Here is a 22,262-nt window from a genome sequence, read left to right as displayed (position 1 = left end):
ACTAGTCCTACCTGGAATCCATTACCTCACTCATTGCTCAACACTTTGTCTCCCCCCATATTGTTGAGTGGTGTAAATAGAGTAGCTTTTTTCCATTGCAAGGTTGTTGTCAGGGAATCAGATAGAGGGTAGCGTGACACCTGGTTAATCTAATTGAAAAGTCTGATTTTGGAAACAAGAGAGTAAATAATAGGAATTCCTTCCTCAAAACATTAAATGTTTCTCACTGAATGAGATGGCAGCTGCAATTGTTTGTCACGAATTATGGAAAGTCGTCTGAAATATGTATTTATTTTTGCTGTTGCAAGGCACATCATTATTATATGACACAGAAATGTGCATGTTTCAGTAATGCTTACATATGGTCAAAGCTTACCAAGCTCACCTTGGAAAGCTGATATGAACGGACTCCACGGGTAAGATAATGGCGGACTTCATTCCTATAGTTCATTGAAGTAACAGACTAAACAAAAAAATAACAATACAAACAGAACTAAGTGTGAGATGATGACTTATTAGTTTGTATAAGACCTTTGAACCAAAATCCAGTTTATGTAATGGTTGTTGCAGAAGTGCAGAAAGGGCCATCTGTCTCTCTGCCTATTACCCGAAGCCTTAATCGGGGCTTACGGCAGGGCAGGCTAAATAAACAGTAAGTAAGTTGTCTCGGGTAGAGGAACGTCAATGCCTGCAACTTGCTCAAGCCTTTGCTCTGAATGGTTCTGTATTGACCCCTCAGGACCCCCGAGAATTCCCTAATTGAAAATTAATATTGAATCAATGCCGCGGGCCATTTGCATATTGATTATAAACATCCAGGAAGGCACCAAGTATGTCTGGGATCAATAGGGCCCTTCTGCAGCAGGCCGAGTGCACTACATCACATGGCAGCTGCCTGCTCCTGAGGTTAATGACTGCTGCTTGTTAAGGAGCTCTTGTCAGGTGGAATCCAGCCGCAGGGTCTCTCTGCCAACGCTGGCAGCAGGTGAATGGTGGAGGGTGGGAGTCCAGGCAGAGATGGAGTGGATGAAGGGGGGGATCCGGGCAACCCCACACTAATGTTTTTAAGTGACATAGAGCCAAAGCCTCTCTTTGCATTAGGGTTTGTTTCGATGGTAACGGGCCCACTTGATGAATGAGATATGAGCCTGTTAACATGCTTACAGGCATTATTTGCTGTTTTTATCGAGTTATAATATTTGTTTTTAAAGCTGGTCTCTTTGTGTCAGAAGCAGGAGGTACAAACAAAATCGGTGTTCCTCTCCTACACAAAACACACTCAAGAATGTCTCTATGAATTAGTTCTTCTTTACATTTGTCCCACAGCCAACCAAAATCATTGAATCATTACTTACAGTAGTTTGCCATGCCCTTGTCACCCTAGCTTTGAACCCTGACTACTCCATAATACAGATCATAAAATACCACAGCCGTGTGTGTGTGTGTGTGTGTGTGTGTGTGTGTGTATGAGAGAGGATAAGGAAGGGAGGCTGATCAGAGATAACTTTGACCATTTCCATCCCCCGAAGCGAGAGAAAACAATATTAGGTAGATCAAAAAGGCCCTTTTTAATTTGAAATGAAACTTTCACAGAATTACAAGACAAAGAGAACCAGAATCCTCTACTTTAAGGCACCGATTAAGATTCAACACATACATTCCTCTCCCAAACTCCCCATAATGGTTTCCACATGTTGGAGAGATGTGAGAGGTGGAGGCAGGAGAGAGAGAGGGACTGCAGTGGAGAAAGGGGAATGAAAAGGGTAGATGCAGAGAGAGAGAGGGAGAGAGGGAGGGAGATAGAGAAAGAGAGCTCTATCAACCCACCTCCACAGGTAACCTAAGCATAGAATCCCGCAGAAACCTGATTGGCTGGTTTAGTGGTAATACTGAAGCCTGGTTAAAATAATGGAGCTCTCTAAAACTGGATGATTCTCTGAACCCACAGGAGACAGGAGACCTGGAGTTGAAGCACATCTGAGAGTAGCTTATCCTCCAGTCTATGAAAGGCAAGGCCATGAATTAATGCCTCCGTGCAGTCTGTGTCCATTCTGCCCCCGCCACAGCCCCCGCTCCAGCCCACACCCTGCACTGGGAGCGAGGGTCTGGGAGCTGAGAATGGAGTGCCAGGGCCCAGAGAACCAGGCTGCATCTGATTGCTTCATTACAGGCCCTTTCATTGACTTGGTTGCACTGAACTGATGAACTGAGGCAGTGGACAAGAGCACATAATAGGAAGAAATGAATTCTTATCACAGCCTTCTCAGGAGGCCGCTGGTCCTGGCTGGAGCTAAGAGAAGCCGCGGCTGGATGGAGGGGAGGGGGCTGTCTCTGGGCCCACGCGTGTGCCAGAAGCTGGATCTGGAGTCAAGGCATGATGGGAGCTATAGGGTGTTGGAAAGAATCCACTTAGGGCTATATTACTGTGAGTAGCTTGTTTCAATGATTAGTTTTGGTGATTAGTATTTCCCTTCTCCTGGTAACTGACACCCGCTGCATAACATTTTTTCCCCCAATTGTTTATTCAGCAATCCTCCAGAGGCAGACCTCTGCTAGTTAAGAGTTCCTGCTTTAGCCCCCTATGGCAGCACCCAAACACCAGGCACTGAGATGAATAATTAATTCTGTACCTTATCGAGCTCCCACCCCCAACTCCATCCAACCTCTGGCTAATGACTGAGAAGAGTCTTCTGCAGCGGGGACAATAACAGCACCCATTATAAAAACAACAGCAACAGCAACACTAACAACCAGAGCCATGCAAACAATGGAAAAAGGAGATGTGGTGCAACACGGCACCAATTTAGCAGCGGGCCTGGTCTCAGTAGGGCAGGGGTTGTTAATCCCTGACCATGCCTTTGAGTGGCTAGGGACTCCACAGCTCTGACCGACCTGCTCATTTCCATGCCGATATGCACAGTCAGCGCTAAACCAAGGAGGAGGAGGGGAAGGAAAAACACACATGCGTGCGCCGGCTAACCTTTCATTTCACAAATGCTGCTGACGTGATCCCGAGACCATTAGCCTAACGGTTTTCTGTGAAAGTTAGAAAGTTATATTAAATTATGGGATGTTGCATCGGTCATAATGTTCCTCACGCTGCATAAATTAAAAATCTATTTAGCAGAGGCTGCGGATGGGCCGATTAGGTACCACCTCTGCCACTTTTTTCCTCCCTGCTCCCCTGCTGCCTCCGTCAAATCCCTCCCTTCCCCCTCCCGCTCATACCTGTTCACTCGGCACAAAATGGATGCTGCAAAGCCATTTAATTGGCCTCCATTTCAGAGTCCAAGGGCATTTGGAATGGCTCTTTAATAATTTCTCTTTTCCTGTAGAGCGTCTTCATGACAGTGGTTGTGGAGGGTGTGTTTGCTGGTGCAGACATACTGTAGACGATAAAGCTGATTAACTTGTGGATGTGAGTCAGTCTTGGGGTCCATTCTAAACAGCTGATGTGCTTCTTTTTTTTTTTTTAAGACCAAGTGAATGCTAGGTGAAGTTCAGGGAGTGTGATTTCTTCAGCATGGGCTAAATGCTGCACAAATAGCATCAGACCATACTGGTCACTTTGGTCATTTTCAAACAGTTGGGCCATGCTCGTGCCGCGTCATCGCTTCTATTTTTTTTCCCTTCCTGTCTTTTCTTCTCTCTCTCTCTCTCCTGTGATTGAGCCAAAGATAACTGAGTGGCAGTGTTTGACTGTAATCACTCCAGCTCCCTTCCTCTGGAGAGCAGCACAGCAGGCAGCCCAGTTCCTCTCCCTCTAGGAGCTTTCAGCCCACTTTCACTGTTATGATACGCTTGTGAAGAACCAGACAGATTCCTAATGTTCTAAAGTTTGCTTACACACCATCTCATGTAGTGTACAATAGCATATCTGTAAACTGCGTGAAGGACTACTCTAATCTATGGCTTTTTAATGTGAAGAGCTCTTCAGGAGCCAGTCAAAGGACAGTATTTGGTGACTGTGTCAGAATGTGGGTTTGAATTTACTAATGGCAACTTAATCGGCCAGCACTAAACAGTAAACTGCCAAACTGTGGTCAGAATGGGAGTTGGACAACACATAAGGCGCCCCCAAATTGGTACATTTGACCCACTCTGAGGGAATCACGACCCTTTGACAAAACTTTCAAAATAAAAGTGGAGACATAGTGGGAATGAGCTTTGAAGGCCAAACACAGCCCACTCCGGAAACTGTCATTCTGAGGCAATTTTCGACTCTTCTCAGATGAACTCAAATGCATAACGTAAATTGCTGAACTGATTAGGGTCAGATTAATACAGGCTAGTGAGAGACTGGCTGAATGCACTATTGAGATTAAAGGGATAACTAGATCAACCGATAGTTGCGTTGGTGCATAGCGTTCTATCATCTGGCTCCAAGCCTGTTTGTAATTAAGGCTGTAAGGTGTGTGCATAATCAAATAAATAAATAATGGCGCCAGAATTATGTGATAATAAATTAATACATTACAAGAAGTGAATAAAGGAGCAGCTAATTGCATGAGATGAGTCTTTTTCATTAGCTTTTTGAAGGGAAATCTCATTATATGCATCACAAGCTATAATGCCAGATGAAATCCAGTTTTAGAAATATGTAAATGAGGATACAATCTTGTGTGAAGAAAACCATGAGGGGGAACAAGACTACTTTTGTATAGACTGCCAAATAGCTAGTTTTATTTGATCTTGACAATTATACAGAACTTCCCTTTAACCCCTTTCCATTCTAAAAAGTAGCGAGCAGGCGCCAGTGCACAGGAAAAAGAGGAACAGAAATGCCTCATAATCCAGAGAAAGGTGCCGACCTTTGCTGGTAAGTTCTGTGTCTTTGAGGGCTGCTAGTTTTTCAGTAGCACCAAGTGTCAGTGTTATAAAATGCTAATAAAAAAAATATATATATATATATATATATATATATATATATTATTTATTAATTAATTAATTTTTTTACATTAGGGTTCAAATTTGGAAATGAGATCTCATGAAGGTATTGGATGAGCTCAAACATAAAGACATGATTGGCTTATTATTTAGCAGCATAGATGATGCACAGTGACTTTTTGGCCCGTAATGAAATAACAGTGGGACTGCACTGACATACTTCATGCCAAAGCCTATGTCACTATTTATCTTGCATAATTGTTATTCAATTGTGTTTTCTCTATACCTAGTGCTGTGACCGCAAAATAAACTTAAATGTATCTCCAATAATTGCACCGCAAAGCAGGTTGATTATTTTGTACATAATTACAGTGGAAAACAGCCTGCCTATTAAGACTTCTAATGGCAGTAATACCGAAAGCAATCCAATTACCATTACTTTGTTGCTCACACTGAAAATAAAGATTTCTCTAAATAAAACGGATCCTCCACTGCAGAGGCTAATTGTGTGGGGTCTTGCGCAGACATCTGGTTGTACATCATTTGTAAGGTCTAAATGCTGATCAGCTAAGGAGGCCTTTACAAGCTGTGTCCTAAGTGTGTGTTTTTGGGACAGCTCTGCTGCCAGGGAGTCTGATAGCTCCTGAATTATTTATCTATCAGGCTGCTGGACGGTAGTCACGGAGACCCAGGCCCCGTAGTGGTTGTCTGGCGACATCTCCTTCCAACGCTAGCCATTAGACCAGAGAAGGGGTGCTAATGAGCAGGGTGCAGTGTGGAGCCAACCCTCCACCCCACCCTAACATACAGGCCCCACACACTAAGTAAAGACCCAGGAAAGATTTATAAAGATCTGAGAGCAGAACTTTTTAATTACAGGGGGGGAAAAGGAGGTTAGGAAAAGAAAAAGATTCGAAAAAGAAAGATAGAAACAACCACCCGTTTTCCTATTAAGCAGAAATGTCAAGCGCGGTGGTGAAGCGATAGTCTGTGTGCGTCCCTTTGTTGTCCTCCCTGACATTGCAGGCTAATTTTTCATGGTTATTTGAACTGGAAAATGAAAGAGAGGTTTGCGATTATTTCCTATAAATGACAACACAATCGCATTACGCTTCAGTACAAACACAGAGAGGATATTGCCTTTTCATATTTCATGTGAAAGTAATGGATGGGGTATGCAAAGAGGAACAGAAAGAAAGACAAATGGTAAAAGAAAGCTCCCTGTGTTTGATTTCTATTAGAAACTGAACTGATAGAAGTAGGAAGAGCATATTTTTTCAGTAAGTGGTAGCAGTCTCACGGATGTTTTAAATGCCTGTGCAATGCAATCATTGAATTTCTTGAGCAGCCTGCTATGAGCAACCAGCCAGGGTTGAATCCTAATAACACGAGTATTAGAATAACTTGCCTTGTGTATCCACTCCAGTCTCTTGTGCAATAATATACATCCACATTATGACCTCCACACACACTGCCTCCATACATCTGGGTAGCTGTGTGAAGTTCAGTCTCACTCACTTTGCCGTATGATGAATTAAGATACCAACGCACCATGCTCCTTTCTTCTCCTCAGCTTGCTGTCCTAGACGTCTGAAGTTGGCGGGCAGGGAACCTTTGAGCGCAAACACACATCAATGATAGCCTACATTTTATATTTTAAATAACATTGATTAGCCAAATTGGTATTCATAACCTTGGCGAATTCTGTTTTATCTGAGCGTACACTTTCATAAACAAGCAGCCGATCAGGCCCAGGGCTGTGGATGGAGACAGCGAGGCTTGATGACCAACCAGGATGGCAAATCCGCCCAGTCTGGAGGGGCATGCTGGGAAATGTGCTTGTGTATGTTTACACAAACGGAAGGACCAGCAGCAAAGCCTCTGCCGGCAGGACTCATGTAAATAGGGCCATGTGGGAGCTGTGAGCTGGACTCCTAACACGCGCCGAGGTGGGCGCTACATACATCCAACCATGGCAACATTGATTTTCTGAGCTAATACCTCTACAGAGCAGTCCACAGGCAGATGGATGCACTACAAAGATATGCAAATGGTGCATTCGATAAATCGACAGGCAGAGATCTTTTTCAGACAGTCCACTGTACTGGTCTGCAGCGCCTAAAAAGAGAGATAAACAGATAAGTACCTGTTAATGGACGCACACACACATGCACGCACATAAACAAACATCCACGCTGCTGCCTGTTGGCTAGAAAAACTTAGATCATTGATTGAATTTCATGTTGAACAGAGCCCTCTCAGAACAGCATATCATATGAACTAAACAACATTAACTTTTAAAATGAAAATGCTTTTTTTTTTTTTTTTTTTTTCCTTAAACGCAGCATACGGTAGTTTTTAATTTTCAAGGTTTTCTTCAAGGAGGCTATTTGCGGTATATCATGTGTATAATAACAAAACAAACTGTGGGTATAGTCACATTCAGTATGCTTATTAGTCAGATATGAAACAAAAGCTGCCGGGTGTATATCATATATAATAGATGTGGGCTGTCTTGTTAAGCCCAGCAGGCTGGTATGTGGCTGTGTCTCTGTGGAGAAAGGCTCTGAAGCTCGCTGTACCTGGTAATTAAAGAGAGTTTGTGGCAAAAGCCAAACATCAGGAGAGATGAGCTATGAACAAAAGAGCTGTGACAGTTTCAGGTTATGTGATTTTTATGTCCCTTTTTTGCCAAATGAAAAATCAATACATTTTCCGGGTTATACATATTCAGAGTGTCCAGCATGCTTCCGCCCTGATGGAGAGAGGGGCGGGGGGCTGTGGGGTAGAGTAGGAGGGGGGGGGAGTCGCCTGTTCGCCTGTCATAACTGTACCATCGCATTTTCCAACCCACTGGTGAATATTTCAGAGTTGATGCGATTGCCCTTCATGACAGCACAGCGGTGATGTTTTTTTTTTTTTTTTTTTTTTTTTCATAGCCACCCCCTTCAACCACCACCCCTCCCTCCCGCCCCCTCACCCCACCCCTACTCTGTTTAGTCCCTTTGAATAGCTGGAAATAGGTGAAGGCATTGTCGTGTGAGCTGGAGGAAAAAGAGAAAGATGCATTAATGAAAAGGGGGTTGGTTTAAGGGAAGGCAACAGTGGAAGACGATAAGCATAAATGCATGGTAGGGGGTGGTGGCGGTGACTCTTTGTGCAGGACAGTGTCCCCCAGGCAGAGTAGATGGAAGAGCAGTGGCCAGTGATGTTTTTGCCTCCCATCCAGGCTTTTAGCCCACCGCCTAGCAGGGAAAAGTGCAGCCTGCATCTCCCATTGTGCACATAATGTGTGTTTGTGAGGCGGCCATCATCCTGGACATTGAAAGAAAGTCACAGTGTGGTGTGTGTGTGTGTGCGTGCGTGCGTGTGTGTGTGTGTGTGTGTGTGTGTGTGTGTGTGTGTGTATGTGTGTCAGCTGGGGCAGAAGAGTGAGCAGTCCCTGAATGCTCACTCCCTGTGTAGCCACATTAACCTAGATCCTCCGTTCCTTCATCACTCAAGTAAAACACAAAGAGAAGACAACTAGAGCGGCACTTGCTTTATCCTCTTTATTTGTAATGTGTCTAAACATGCCATTATCATGAGAAATAATTCTAATTAGTATCATTTCCCGTGAGATAACACTTTAGGGGAATATTTGATACTATTAGCATGCACTACACGGTGCTTAATAACCATTCCACATCTCGTCTCTTTTAAGTATTGAGAGCATGGAGGAGCGGTTACATCACTGATGTCCTGCTTACAGCTTTCCCCTCGCACAAGATCATCGATTGCATCGTGCAAGATGCAATGTGTGATCCGTTATTGGAACAAAGCGATGCCTATAGAATAATAGGATGTTCCAGTGGCATGGTGGCATTTTTTTTTTTCCAATAATTTTTGATTGTTTCCCCCCTCCTCCACACTCTTACAGCCTACTGTTGTCATGCACAGAAAAAAAAAAAAAAAACAAATTCCATGTGTGACTCTTAGTGACCTGAATGCACCGAGCGTCCACTGAAATGGCCAGTGACTTTGAAAAAGCAAGGGGGATCAAATTAAGTGTTGCATGGAGGACCTAGGGGGCTTGTTTGATGAGCAGGCACCGCTGGGAGAGTGATGGAGGAAGGGGGGGGGGGCTGCGGTGGTATTGTTCTAAGGCAGTGTGAGCTATCACTGCTGTTTGTGATTAACTCGCCGTTTAAAGTTTTTGAGCTGCTCGCCGCCCTAAACCCCCGCGCCCTTCCTCGCTCGCCGGCACCCCCGCGACCCCACCTCCTCTTGCCCTCAGCCCCATGGAGACACAAAGTATTCATTCACATTGAGCTCCTGAGGTCACAGCAGGGCCAGAGCAGAGAGGCTGCCATGTCTCCCCATAGACAGGTCAGGAATCTAGCATGTAACTCAGCCCAACAGGGGACGCGGCCCTTTAAACGAGAAAGGTAGCTTACTCTTCTTTTCCTCTCAAAGTGTGTGTGTGTGTGTGTGAGAGAGAGAGAGAGAGAGAGGGAGAGAGATAAAGGAGAAGAGAACAGATAGAGACACTTTAATTTTTTTGCGTGCGCATGTGGCAGCTCTGGGTTTTTGTTCAGCAGGTGTGCTTTCAGGACACTTAATTGCTCTGGTAACTCTGATTTGTATTTTTACCTGCTCCTTTTTCCTGTAACTATTTGCGCTTCTGAATTTATTTTGAACGTAAAGTCCTTGTGAAGTACTTATTCATTTGTAACAGAACGCATAAGGGTAACTGTACGAATGTTTTGTAAAGTCATTGAAAATGCCCTTTTTCCACAGCCTTGTAGCAGTCCTTATTTCAGCGTAGTTGTGTGCTTTGTAACGTCTGTGCAGCCAGTATGGTTAGTAGTGGTTACTGATCATGCCATGTTGTGGTTTACCGGGAGTTCATCAGTAAAAGCCCCTCTTGTCTCTGGCTGGGGAGTGGGCATGTTTTGCTCCGTCGTGGTTTTATGACAGCTAGCGCGTAAGGAAGGAGAGGAGGGAGGGCGGGCCGGTGGGCGCGAGGGGTAGGAGTGTTTTCCTGTGTGTTGCGCTTAAAAGGGGGGATCTCGCGTATGGGGCGCAGAGGTGCTGATATGAGGAGCGGACAATGCATGAAAGCCCCCAGCATGGGGCCTGTGTCCCATTGTCCCATGGTACCCTCCTGTCACTTTCATTTTACACCCTCCAGTCCGGAGTCAGGCCAGCTTTGATATAAGGAAGGGGTGCAAGGGATGATGGGGGGAGCAAAAGGGGGATTTTTAAAGGAAGAAGTAGGGGAGAAAGATAGTCTGTGAGGTGTGAAATAAGATTGCTTTTTATCCGACAGTGCAGCGTTAAAGAAAAGGAAGCTGTCCGGCCCGGGATAAAGCTGGGGGGAAGTGCACCTCTGATTTACAGTGCAGCGCTGTGACACCTGGTTAAAATGATAACAACAGCCTCAATAATCATAATGAGAGTAATGAGAGCTCAGACACACAGCTCCAAAGAGAGGAGCCCGGCGAGTAGCTGAGCTCAACCCCCGCTCCCAGCACTCCAGAGCTGGGGAGAGGGAGAAGCTCAGCTCAGCCCCCGCGCTGGTTCTCCAGGACTTACGAAAGGGAAGAGAGGGACAGACAAGACAGTGTTACCGGCTGAGCATGAAAAGAGAGACATATGCATACACACAAAACACGAGCAGAGACTCACTCCTGTTTGAGGAACACTGGAGCCATTCTCAGGTAGGATTGGATTTCTGTGTTTTATAAAAGGCAGTTATCGTCACAGCACTGTAATCTGCTGAGGCCGAGCATGGAGGAGGAGCCTGACCTAGTGAATGATATCTAGACTGACTATTATTACTTACTTTTGCTCTTCTCTACAGCCTGGGAAGGAATACTGGAAAGTGCAGTGGTTACCATCAATTATTTATTTGGCCGTTTGTGCTTGTCAGTCTGATTAGCATTAGTGTAATCACTGCTCTTCAGGGGAAAGGAAAGGCTGCTCTCTCTCATCTGAAGGTAATCTCGCTGTCTTCAGTGTCTCATCTTCACCGGACGCTTCCTGCATAGCATCTGCTTTTGTCATCTCCACATATTTCTTCCCTTTTCCCCTTCCTTGTGCGTTTCTGTCTGTTGCTGCTCGGGCCCCTTCCCCCCACACCCCGTTAATGTGTGCGAGTGCTTTGCTCTCTCCCAGCTTGTATAGAGTGACACCTATGGGTCTGATTAAGCCCCTGCACTTACATGCTAGAGGAAGGCAAAAGGGAAAGCGTGCTGGGAGCTCAGATGTGTGAGAGTGTATGGGTGTGTGTGTGTACGCGTGTGTGCATGTGTGTGTGTGTACGTGCATGTTATGCTAGAACAGAGAGCCCGTGGATTGTCCCCACTGAGTGACTGGCAGAGGAAAGCTGATATTTATATGCTCCGAACAGATGAGTGTAATCTCTGTGTCGGCAATGGGCTTATTCAGCTTGCATGATTAGATTAATGGAACTGTTTCATATCATTGTATTAGGATGGTTAATGAAGACAATTAATTAGAAGACAACCTTCAGGCTATTGTCCTTTACATCTCTGAGATTTGGGTTAGAAATGGCCTGCTGCCATAGCTTTGAGTGTTTCTCCTCATCCATTTCCAGAGCTAATCTATGGCTACAGTTTTAGTGTCTCTTCCATTTGCATCCTACTCTTAGGCCACTTATGACCTTTCATTAATTATGGCCGGCCTGGCTTTAATCATTCTGTAATACCGTCGGAGATGAGATGAGGAATAGGCGAAGCCATTTGCCACTTAAAGATGTAGTGCTGCTCCTGGAATTAAATGTCTGCATTTCTGCATACATTATGCTGGGTGTTCTACGCTGTGTGTACTCAAAGTGTCACATATCCTGATTAAAACCCTGAATAAGAAAGTTCTGAAAACACGAGGGGGGGAAAAAAAAAATGTGTGCGTGTGCTTGTTGATGTCTACGCATTTGTGCATGTGAGCAGGAAGTTGGAGGGTGGGCGCAGTGGTGTCAAAGAGCGTTCAAGTGTCGGCTGCCTCTCACAGCAATATTCAAGCACAAAATGTTGCAGCGTGCTAAAGCAGAAAACGTGCATGTTAATATGCAGGTACGGAATTAGTCTCACTACAAGTGTCACCTAGCTAAGAAATGACATCTAGCCCCGTTTTTTAAAGGTGAGAAAATTTACCTGGGGATTATTTTGTAATCTGAGCACCTATGCAGCTGTACAGTATCCTAATTCTCGGGGAGCGGTGCAGATTTACACAGGCAGGAGTTAGATGGGATTTTGGGACTCGGCAGCAGATCTCTGGTTTTTCCGGGCTGTGTTTAAGGACCGCCTCACCAGCGCAGGATGGGCTGCGCTGGATGGAATTCCTGGGTTGCCTTGGAAACATAATAGAAACATGGTCAAAAATAAAAGAATAAAAATGTATTCATGCAAGTGGGCTCCTGGAAACACTTAAATGTACTTTTTTTTTTTTTTTTTTTTTTTACCAGGATCCAGTTATCCTCTTAAACGCCTTTATTTAAACACCGGATCAACATCAGCTTCTAGCAGTAATGTCCAACAGCACTATCCCTACACCAATCATTCTGTTCAGACAGCTGTTTCCTCCAGCATTTGTATCAGCAAGCACGAAATGGAGGATATTGCTCTTGTCTTTGCCAGTAATGTGAAGGTGTTTTTCACTGGCTTTGATTTGTTGAATTGAATAACTTGAGCCGCGTATTTGCAGTTTTGTCAAGAATAATAAAATTAGCGATATTGTGGTTGGCAGGTGTTATGATTTTGCAGCTATAGCCTGCATTCAGTCAGCCTTTATGACAGATGACACTTTTAATACGTGTTTGCTAAGACACCAGTGTTCATTCTGGAAATACGGCTTTTGAAAACAGCCACTTGTCTTTTGCACCGCTGCTGAGAAAAAGACAATGAAAAAGACAAATTATTAGACAAGTTCAGCCTTCTTATTTATATTTAAATTTTTGTACATACATTCAGATCACACAGTCATTTGCCATAGTGTGTTTTAAGTGTATTTTTCATTTCGGGACGTGACTTATTTGCGTATAGTGTATCTGTTTACCATTATAGGAGAAAAATTGAAATGTGATATGCACAGTGAAGCACTGCTATTATTAAAGGGACTGTTAAAACACCCAACCCTGTGTTTCATAAATGTCTAGGTGGACGAACAAGACCCTTTGCTCTGGTAGCTGTGGGAAAAGCATATTTGTGCTAATGAGATTTCCCAGAGTTTTGGAACATTACATGGACTCAGTGTATGTGCGGTGTTTCGTAACTGAAGTGATCCACAGCGAGTGTTGAGGATAATGTAACATCATGAAAGCGGTTTTGGCCGCAGGTAGTCATGTGGTGAGCTCAGATCAGATGTGTGATGACTGCAGGGCTGAATGCTTGAACAGGATATTTCAGTAGCTGTTGTAGCATTGTCAATATATCAATAGCTCATAGAGTAGAGACCTGAGCATGGAAGCATTTTCAAAAGAGCATTTAAGTACATTTGCTGAGAATTAGCTGACTTGTGTAATAACTGATAGGGCTTATTGACTGCGGCCCAGTTTACTGTTGTCAAATCAATGCTGTTGCATGCAAGTCCCACTACTTTTAAACAAACTTAACAGGCAGAGGGGATGCTCAGGGGGCACTGGAGGGAAATAAACAAGATTGATGCCCTTTTTATTATCTGTTTTTGCTATCTTTTCCTCTGTGTGTTACTTACAAATGGCATTATCGGATATCCATTGTTTGGACTTCGATGCTCCTAAATGGCCTGATATATCGAGCTAAGGCTTTTAAGGTGGTTACAGGGGATTTCTGCCTTTGACTTGGCATAAAAATAAAATGAATTGTGGCTCTGAAAGTTTTAAATATTTATGATTTTTTTTTTCTGCAATAGTAGGATAGTAGAAGTGAAATGAGGCTTGTATTGGTAAGTAACCTAGCAGATTGCAGCTGGGGACAGTAATGCATGAGAGAGTGAGTTAGTGTGTGTGTGGGTCTGTGTGAAAGAGAATGGCAAAGGGATGGTGGGGGGGGGGTCATCTAGAATAAGGTCTCTCTCTAGAAGGATACTGCACACACAATTATTTTTCCGTCTGCATACTTCAGACCTCTTTGGAAAATGGGTGTTATGTCTTCACCACATGTGTGTGGTTTTTCTAGTTTTATGGCCGCATTAAACATAGGAAGCCATATTTGTGTCATGGTTTAGAATAAATGATGAAATATAACTTTTGGTCTAATTTTAAAATACTTATAAATGACTATCATCAGCATTATAATTACTATCTTTTTTTGTTTTGTTTTGTTTTTGTTTTATGGTTGATTTTCTAATTTGCTCTGTGTTTTTTCCCCTCTACCTTCAATACTTTTTCATCCAATTTTATAATTCTTGACAAAATAAATTTCACACTGCCTTCCCGGTGATCAGACAGTGCAGGACAGAGAGCAGATTCTGCCCTCTTTGTCTGCTAACCTTGTAACTGTGTGTCAGCAAATGTAATTGTTGCGAGCTCCTATAGAAAAAAAACGCTGCCGTCCCTTTAAGTGCCTCCACCAATTCTGATGGCGTGGTGATTTACATATCCCATCCTCTCCTCCCCCTTCAGGAGAGCTGAGCGAGGATGTGGAGGCTGCTAGTGAGACCACCACAGACCAGGAGGACCAAACCAAAGACAGAGAGAGTGGGGGGGAGAAGGAGCTCACCAAAGGGACAGGTAAGGCCAATATTTACACTAGACACATTTAGGGAATCCTGCCCACAGGAAAGAATGTGGCCCTGCACCTGAATTGTTCTGAACAACAGGCCTTTTGTCTCATTTAATTAAACACATCTTTATCAAAATATTGAGAGGCCTTTGTAAGTATGAAGTGCTCTTTCAGAACTCCCCAAATCCTCTTGTGGTTAGTTAACTGCTGCTGTTTCTTGGTGCAGGTTTCTACCCAGCAAATCCCATCAGATCAGTTAGCCTAAATTGTCAATTTAGATAATCTGGCCAGTTGACATGTGACTCATGTTTTGTCTGCTCTCAATGGGTGATGTGGAGAGAGGGGCCTGCATGCATCATTCCAGCTCAACCACGTGTGTACACATGATAGTAACCCACCCCACCCCCCAGCCTCCCTCTTACACACACACACGCACACACATACACATGAACACACACAAACTTCAGTTATTGTTTGGAGCACACATATTATATTCACCTGTGTCGCAGGTTACGAGAATTTTTGTTTTTGTTTTTGTTTTGATCCATGGTTCTCATGGCAGGCACAGGTGTTGACCTCTTGAAGGGGTGGAGCTTTGGCCGAGGGGAGGAGACATTTGAGTTTCAGGCCTACCTTTGAACGAGCTGTGGTTTAGGCCCTGGTCACATCTCCTCCATAACCTGTTTGAGCATTTCAGGGCACTCTGGTCTGTTTTCACGAGATTTTTTCCCCCCAGTTTGAAGCGTTTAATTCCAGGTTGAATAGTTGAGCACGGATACCCTGTCAGAGCTTGAGTTTATACTTGTTTGCATGGGTGGATTTACTGATTTGTGTACATAGTCACTGCACTACCTGTCAAAAGAACAACTGCACTAAATCCTTCGTAAACCATAAACTTTGAATGATAGTATGAGTTTTGTTTACTTTTTTTTTTTTTTTTTTGTATTTTGCAGAATTTCCTTTTACAGGGAAAGAAGGTAGTTGTAGTACTACTACTACTGCTACTTGCTGTAGGATTTGTTGTGGTTGTTGTTACCGTAGGCTAGCAGTAGCTGAAATACTTGTAGTGGTAGTAGATGTTAGTTGTAGTACAGCAACAGTTAGAGTAATAGCGGTAATAATAGAACCAATATGGGTGGTAATTTGATAACATTGATACTAACTCTGTCTGGAGCCAGTGGTGATAGAGCCAGGGTATTTCCACAGTGTCCTGTCAAGAGAGTGAGATGTTGACACTTTCTTTTAAAAGAGATACTGTGCAGCCATCATTCACGCGGTTCATAATCTGCTCCACATGCATGAAACTGCGTCTTAGTGCTCACACAACTAATCTGACCCAAAACTGAGGCAAGAGCCTAAATGTAACGATTTTGTTTCCCTGCATTTCCACAATCCCTGAGACGTCAGTGTGTAAATGAAATATAGTTTAATTTATTCTTTTTTGTTTTTGTGCAAGTTATTCTGTATGTCTGCGCTGGGAAAACAATGCTGGCAGTTAAGACATCACTTATTCAATAGAAGAGATTTCTGATAATGATGACACCGAACAGTAACAGGCCTGGATAGATGCTTCTCACTTGTCTAACTCCATGTGTTACTGCAGGATGTTTTGATTTACACTAGTCAGGTTAAAAGCTGGAAAACAATTCAGACCTTTTGCATACCTAAGATTTTTTGAAAGTGCAGCAAAAAAAAAAAAAAAAAAAAAAAACTTCATCACAGTGTTTGAAGCCCAGCCTTTGTAAAATGTCTTTGATATTCGAACTTCTATTTTAAATGAGGCTGAGTTGTTTGTGCTCTTTGAAAGGGCGACACTCTTCTTTGATGGAAGAAATAATGATATGCATGCCTGCCTGAATATGGCTAAAAGTATGTTTTAGCACATCAAAATAAAGCACTTTAAAAAGCATTAAAATGAGCTGGCCGATTAATAATTCACTCATACCTGTGGTGCACAGGAAGACGACTCCTCGCATTAGGATTCCTCCTTTTTGAAAGGCATGCAATTTGATACAAGCATATTCAGTTCCTTTCCTCCCCTCTGTCAGTCGCTAATCACCAAATAAGTGTGTTTCTGTGTTTTCACAAAGGAAATATGTGCTTGCATATGAAAAATTTACAGCTTCCCAGCAGCTTATTAGAAACGCTTAGTTAAAAATAGCGTGTGCATTAGGGAACCAGGTCTGAGGTTCTGTTTGATGTCAGTGAAAAGGTGGGTGGGGAGGTTGGGGTGGAGGGTTCAAGGCTGTGTTGTCAGCTAAAGGTAGACAGCTGTAGTTTAATGGAAGGTCGCTTTTTGTACTTCAAACTTTTCTGTGATTGATGGACACAATGCCCATTCAAGAGAGAAAACCTATCTTGGAGAAAAAGAGAGAGAGAGACAGAGAAAGGGGAAAAAAAGAATAAGGCAGAGAGGAAGACCCCATAATGCATTTGGTAAACAGAGGAGCCCTTGTTTGGGCTGATGATTGTCTGAGGATGTCTGCACGGTTAGACACACAGATGGTGTGTATGCTGTGGAGTGTCGTGTGCCAGCGTCTGAGCTAACCTGTTATTTAAAGGAGTATCTGAAAGGTGCTCAGTCTCCCACTGTCTGATGTTGAGCTGTTTCTAAGGTCCATCATTAGAACTATTGAAGTGTTTCTTCTCATCCTTGTCATGAAACTATTGGAACAGAGTGCAACATTGTTCCTTTACAAATGACAGGCTCTGTCAGACAGACAGCATTAGCCGACGCAGAAAAAAAGGCTTCTTCCTTTTTAAAGCCACTGTCAATCTTATTTTCTCTTTCTAGTGCCACCGCTCCTCGGTATTCATTAAAATCATTTAGAAATACATCAGAGGCCTCTGTAAAATGCATATGTATTGTGCATGTCATCTCTTGAAAGACACCTTCATTATTCTGTTGCTTTTGACTTATCTCTGAGATGATGCATGCATGCACGCATAACATGCATACAAACATGCCTAAATGCCACACACACTCACAGGAGACAGCATGCATTGCACCTCTTCTGTAATTATATATCATGAGTATATATCACAAGAGAAGAAAGGAGGAGAGAAACGATTTAAAATAGCAACATTAGGTGGAATGCTAAAAGCTGTACTTACTTGACTAATAAAGTTCATGTTAGCAGCAGATGCTGTCAGGCCACCTTCCCCAATAAGTAATACAAGGGCTCATTTATAATGCCCGCAATGAAATATTTATAAACGGCCAGCCATGAACATCTCTTTGCCTCCCCTCGCACCTTGTTCACCTAGCTGAGACAGCACTGGTGAAAGGGAAGGACTTGTGCTCAGGAAGGGTAGCCTTGCCTTTATTAAGGCAGGTGGTGTGTTTAAGCAGCGGCTGAATGCATAGGGAGGTGGCAAGGAGGAAGGCAGGCAGGCAGTGAGAGCAGGGGAGATGTAGGACGGTGAGGTGAGGGAGGAGAATCGTTAATACACTTACCGACCTGCAGGAATAGCCACAGTGTGATTTGACATGTTTAACATAAGTGTATGGGAAGAGCTGGTGGCCTATATAGGGAAATGGGGGAGAGGGAGGGAGAGGTGGTCTCTCTTTTGCGGGGGTTGAAGGGGGGGTTGGTAGTCTTCTGCAATTGAGCTTGATGAATAATTCCTCTCATAACCCCTTTCCTGACTTTCAAATTATGGGAGCTGGGGCAAGGGAGGGGAAAAAAAATGTATCTTACAGCCTGGGTCATCCACATTCTCACATCAGCACAGCTATGGAGATGAAACAATCTCGTGAGGAGGCAAAAAAACACACATAGATGTCAGAAATATATATCAGATAACAGGTTTAAAACAAATCGCACCAGCAAGCAGGCACATAGATTTGTATCTGTAGCCCATCATCTGAAAAAATGTAAACTGATTTATGGCTTGAAAAACACCTGTGAATCTGTGCTTTTGTTAAAATGTAATTTGTCATTATAAAAAAGTTTTAATTCTTTGCATAGTTTAACCATATCCACATTCCTTAAAACTGAAAAAAGCGACTCTCCATCTATTTGTGTGGATGCTGCAGAAAGTGCCATGGCATGCCACAAATGCTAGATGCATTAAGCTCAGCAGAATAACCAAGAATGTCACCTTCTGTTGTTGTTGTTCTTTTTCCTCGCCTATCAAAATACAAGCATGGACGTTTAAATGTGTTAAAGTGTAACTATCAAACCTGTGTCTCACCTTTTTTAAGCAGTAGTTTTGTGTTTTGATTATTGCTTCATTAATAGCTGTGTTTTGTGCTCTTTTTTTGTCACGTGAAGGGAGTTTGACTATACTCAAATATGGCAATACAGGTGAAAGGAGTTTGTATCAAGTCGTTTTTCTGTAGCAATTGTTTTCATCTGCAGCATTTATGTTTTTAAAAGAGAGAGTCCCTATATGTTCATAGTTCATAGTTTTCAAATGGGGACTTCAGCAAATTGGTAAACATCCTCTTGGTCATCCAGTTTTACCTTTGGCAGCTCTTTGTGTTTTAGACTCCAATCTGGTTAGTTAAGCTTCTTCTGATATGGAATAGCTTTTGCCACAGAGTGCAATGCAGCATCAGGGACGTTTACCTCCGTGTTTCTCTTAAAGCTCTGCGGCAACAAGCAAAGTAAAGATACACATTGCATATGCATCTCTAGTAATGAGCTGATGTGTTTGTCACTTGATGTGTTTGACTTGACAGAGGGTGTGGATGGAGGTGATTTTGCTACAGTTATCTCCTAAAACAAAATACTTTCCATTATCAGTTCACTGTTGATGATGCCACCTGTGGCATCCTGTATGCAGCGCTGTTTTCAGTCACAGTCTCCTTTATTAAAACACCAGGCCTTCAGTGAGCAGCTGATTGCACTGAATGAATCCGTCTATATCATCACTGGGCATGATTTTGAGGGTCTGGTGTAATTTTTGTGAGATGGCTTTGGGTTAAAAGTACAGCTGTAATATAAGCTAGTTAAACATGCGATCAGTATTGTTGCTGTTTAGGGTAGTATATGCAGCCCCTATGCAGCATATTGTCTCCTCTCTTACACACTTGTATTTTGAAGGCTGAATGTCCAAGCAGGAAGTGTTATTCTTGGGTATTTTCACTAACTCCATGCATGCAGCAAATGTGGGCTCTGTGGCATTTTTCAGGTGTTGGGGCAGTTTCAAAAGTATCCACACAAATAAACTGAGGTTTTCAAATGTTTTTACATTGAAAATTCACAAGTACCTGTGTACCAAGTACAAAGTACCAAGACATTGATATGACAGTCAACATGCTTGTGAGGAAATAAGGGGAAATATAGATTGTTTTAAAATGTGGATTATTATTTACATATCATGATAATATGCTAATGAAAAATGGTCTAAAAAAACATATTTTCAAATGTACTGTCAGTTACTTAATTATTCTGTATCTGTTCATTGAGTCTGACATATATTTCAGAGGCATGTTACATTTGTTTTGCCTGCTTTTGAAACTGCTTCATCTCCTTAGAAATGGCCCAATGGAATGACTAAAACTTATTTTCCATTAATTATTTCCCTTATACTTACCTTATACAAAACTGATTAAATAGACATCAAGTAGCTGGATGCCGTACACCTGTGTTTACACAGTGTCATGCAGGTGTTTCTGTGTGTATGTGTGCACGAGTGCCTTTACATCTTCCTGGGTGTTTGAGTGAGAGCATGTGCCTCTGCCTGTGTGTATGTGTGTGTGTTGTGTGTATGGTAAGCAGGCTGCACAATCAACATGATGATTAGCATCCCCTAGATGCAGCTGAGTGTCATTGCAGTCTGTGGTAATTGTTTTCTGTGCTCTGTATTGTGCTGTCAGTCTTCCAGTGTGGTTCATTCAGCATCAGGTAAACCAAGTGTTACAGATTGGTTTACATTTAAGGACATAAAGTCTAGATATCTGCTACTAATACAGCCTGTGGTTCAAGATAAGAACGCATGGTTAAGCTTACTTGCATTACAGTTATTTAAGTTAATGTTATTGTTACTGTAAACTAGGAGATATCCTGTATAGGGATGATTTGTAATTGCTTTTAAAACCTGAAACCCCAGAAACAGTAGTGTAAGTGGGATCATGTGAATTTAAGGCAGAGCAGTGAAAATGTTTACATATTCATACCATGTCCTTTGAGTGCTTGTCATCCTTCAAATTATAATTCCTTTTGTCTTTGAAGATAATAGGCCATAAATTGTCCTTGTTTGTGAGCCAACTCCCTGAAAGCTCAGTGTTTATGAGTTCCACCACCGGGTGTCTAATGGCCAAGCGCTCACGCTGCGTCTGGAGGTGTCCTCTAAAGGTGAACACCATGTCAGTGTCTTGTTCAGTGGCTTGAAGATTAATAACACAGGCGCTAATTAATATCTCCTTTTAATTTATTTTAAATTCGCCTCTCTTGCATTCATTCCCCATAAGGTGTTCCCTCTCTTTGTCTGTGCCTTTCTGTCTAACTCTTTCTGTCTTATTCAATTTAGTCGTTTTGTTGTGTGTTTAATAAATGCAGACTTTCACCTTATGGATAGTGGCAGATAATTCAATCTGGAACCTTAATATAATATGTTTGGATTTAAGCTTTGGTTGTATTTTTTTTTTTTTTTTTTAATTTGAAATTAATTGATGCAGGCTAATTACCTGAGAACTAGGAGTTGAAATGGAACAGAGCCCTTTGTTGCTCAAGGCTGTAGCACAGGCAATAGATTAGAGACATGGGATAGAAAGGGGAAGAAGAAAAGCTAATATTCAGTTATTGTTAGCATATGCATTAAAAGTGAATGACTTGTAGCACTGGGGGAGTTGAATCATCTTCTTCATATTAATGGCTAAATTGCTGAGGGAGTAGAGGTGAGCATGCCCTATGCCATGTGGAGCACAGGGACATTTGGCAGACGTGGCAGCGCTCTGCAGCGTGAAGGTGAAGGGTTTGAGGGAGTGGCAGTTTTCAGAAAGGGCACCACGGAGCGGAGCTTTTCAAACTTTTCCACGTGGTGAACCCCTGAGTTGACAATCACTGAGCCGCACACTCCCATTTGAAGTAATATTGCCCTAGGGAACCTGATATGAAAAGCTATTTTGGTTTGTGTTTTGTATTCAATTGTTCATAATTTATACTTGAAGAGAAATGATTAGATTCAAAGGGTTAAAATCATAACATTAAAATAATCACTCATACATTATTTGTATCATAATTTGCAGTGAATGAAATTACAGTGACATGAACTTTGCAAAAGCACTGCCATAGAGGATCCCTTAGTTTCTCTGTGCAGAGTGTGGGATAGTTTGCTTGAGCTTAAATAGGATGGCAGGAAGTATATTTTCTGGGCAGCAGCAGTGGCACTTAAAGCTATGCAGCCTAGCTGGTGTGGACGGACTGGATGACCGGTCATGTTTTTACAACCGGAGGTCTGAGGCTGCCAAGGCCAGACAGGGACACTGGTAAGGAGGAGGCAGAGGCTCAGGAGACGGCGATGACCCCAAGCCTCTCTTTCCCAGGCCTCTCAGGAGACAGTCGGGCCACATCAGCCAGTGGCTCGGGGATTCCCCTTCCATATACCGCAAGAAATCTTTATCCAATCCTCTACTTCTTCACTCGTTCCCTCCATTTTTACTAGAGCTAGTTAACCCTATCTCTCAGCGTATGGATACCTGGGACGCCCAAGGACAAAGCA

General features: G+C 42.9%; 1 protein-coding gene across 1 annotated transcript in view; it reads left to right on the top strand.

Moving 5' to 3' along the window:
- Positions 1-22,262, top strand: part of zfhx3b (zinc finger homeobox 3b) — a 151,399-nt gene that overhangs the window by 105,057 nt on the left and 24,080 nt on the right. The window contains 1 exon segment of the mRNA XM_030079176.1: positions 14,492-14,599. Coding sequence (XP_029935036.1) covers positions 14,492-14,599 — 108 coding nt within the window.

This window comes from Myripristis murdjan, chromosome 3 (genome assembly GCF_902150065.1).
Source record: "Myripristis murdjan chromosome 3, fMyrMur1.1, whole genome shotgun sequence".
Lineage (NCBI taxonomy): Eukaryota > Metazoa > Chordata > Actinopteri > Holocentriformes > Holocentridae > Myripristis > Myripristis murdjan.
The sequence above is the reverse complement of the archived record's forward strand: the minus strand, read 5'-3'. Positions and strand labels throughout refer to the sequence as shown.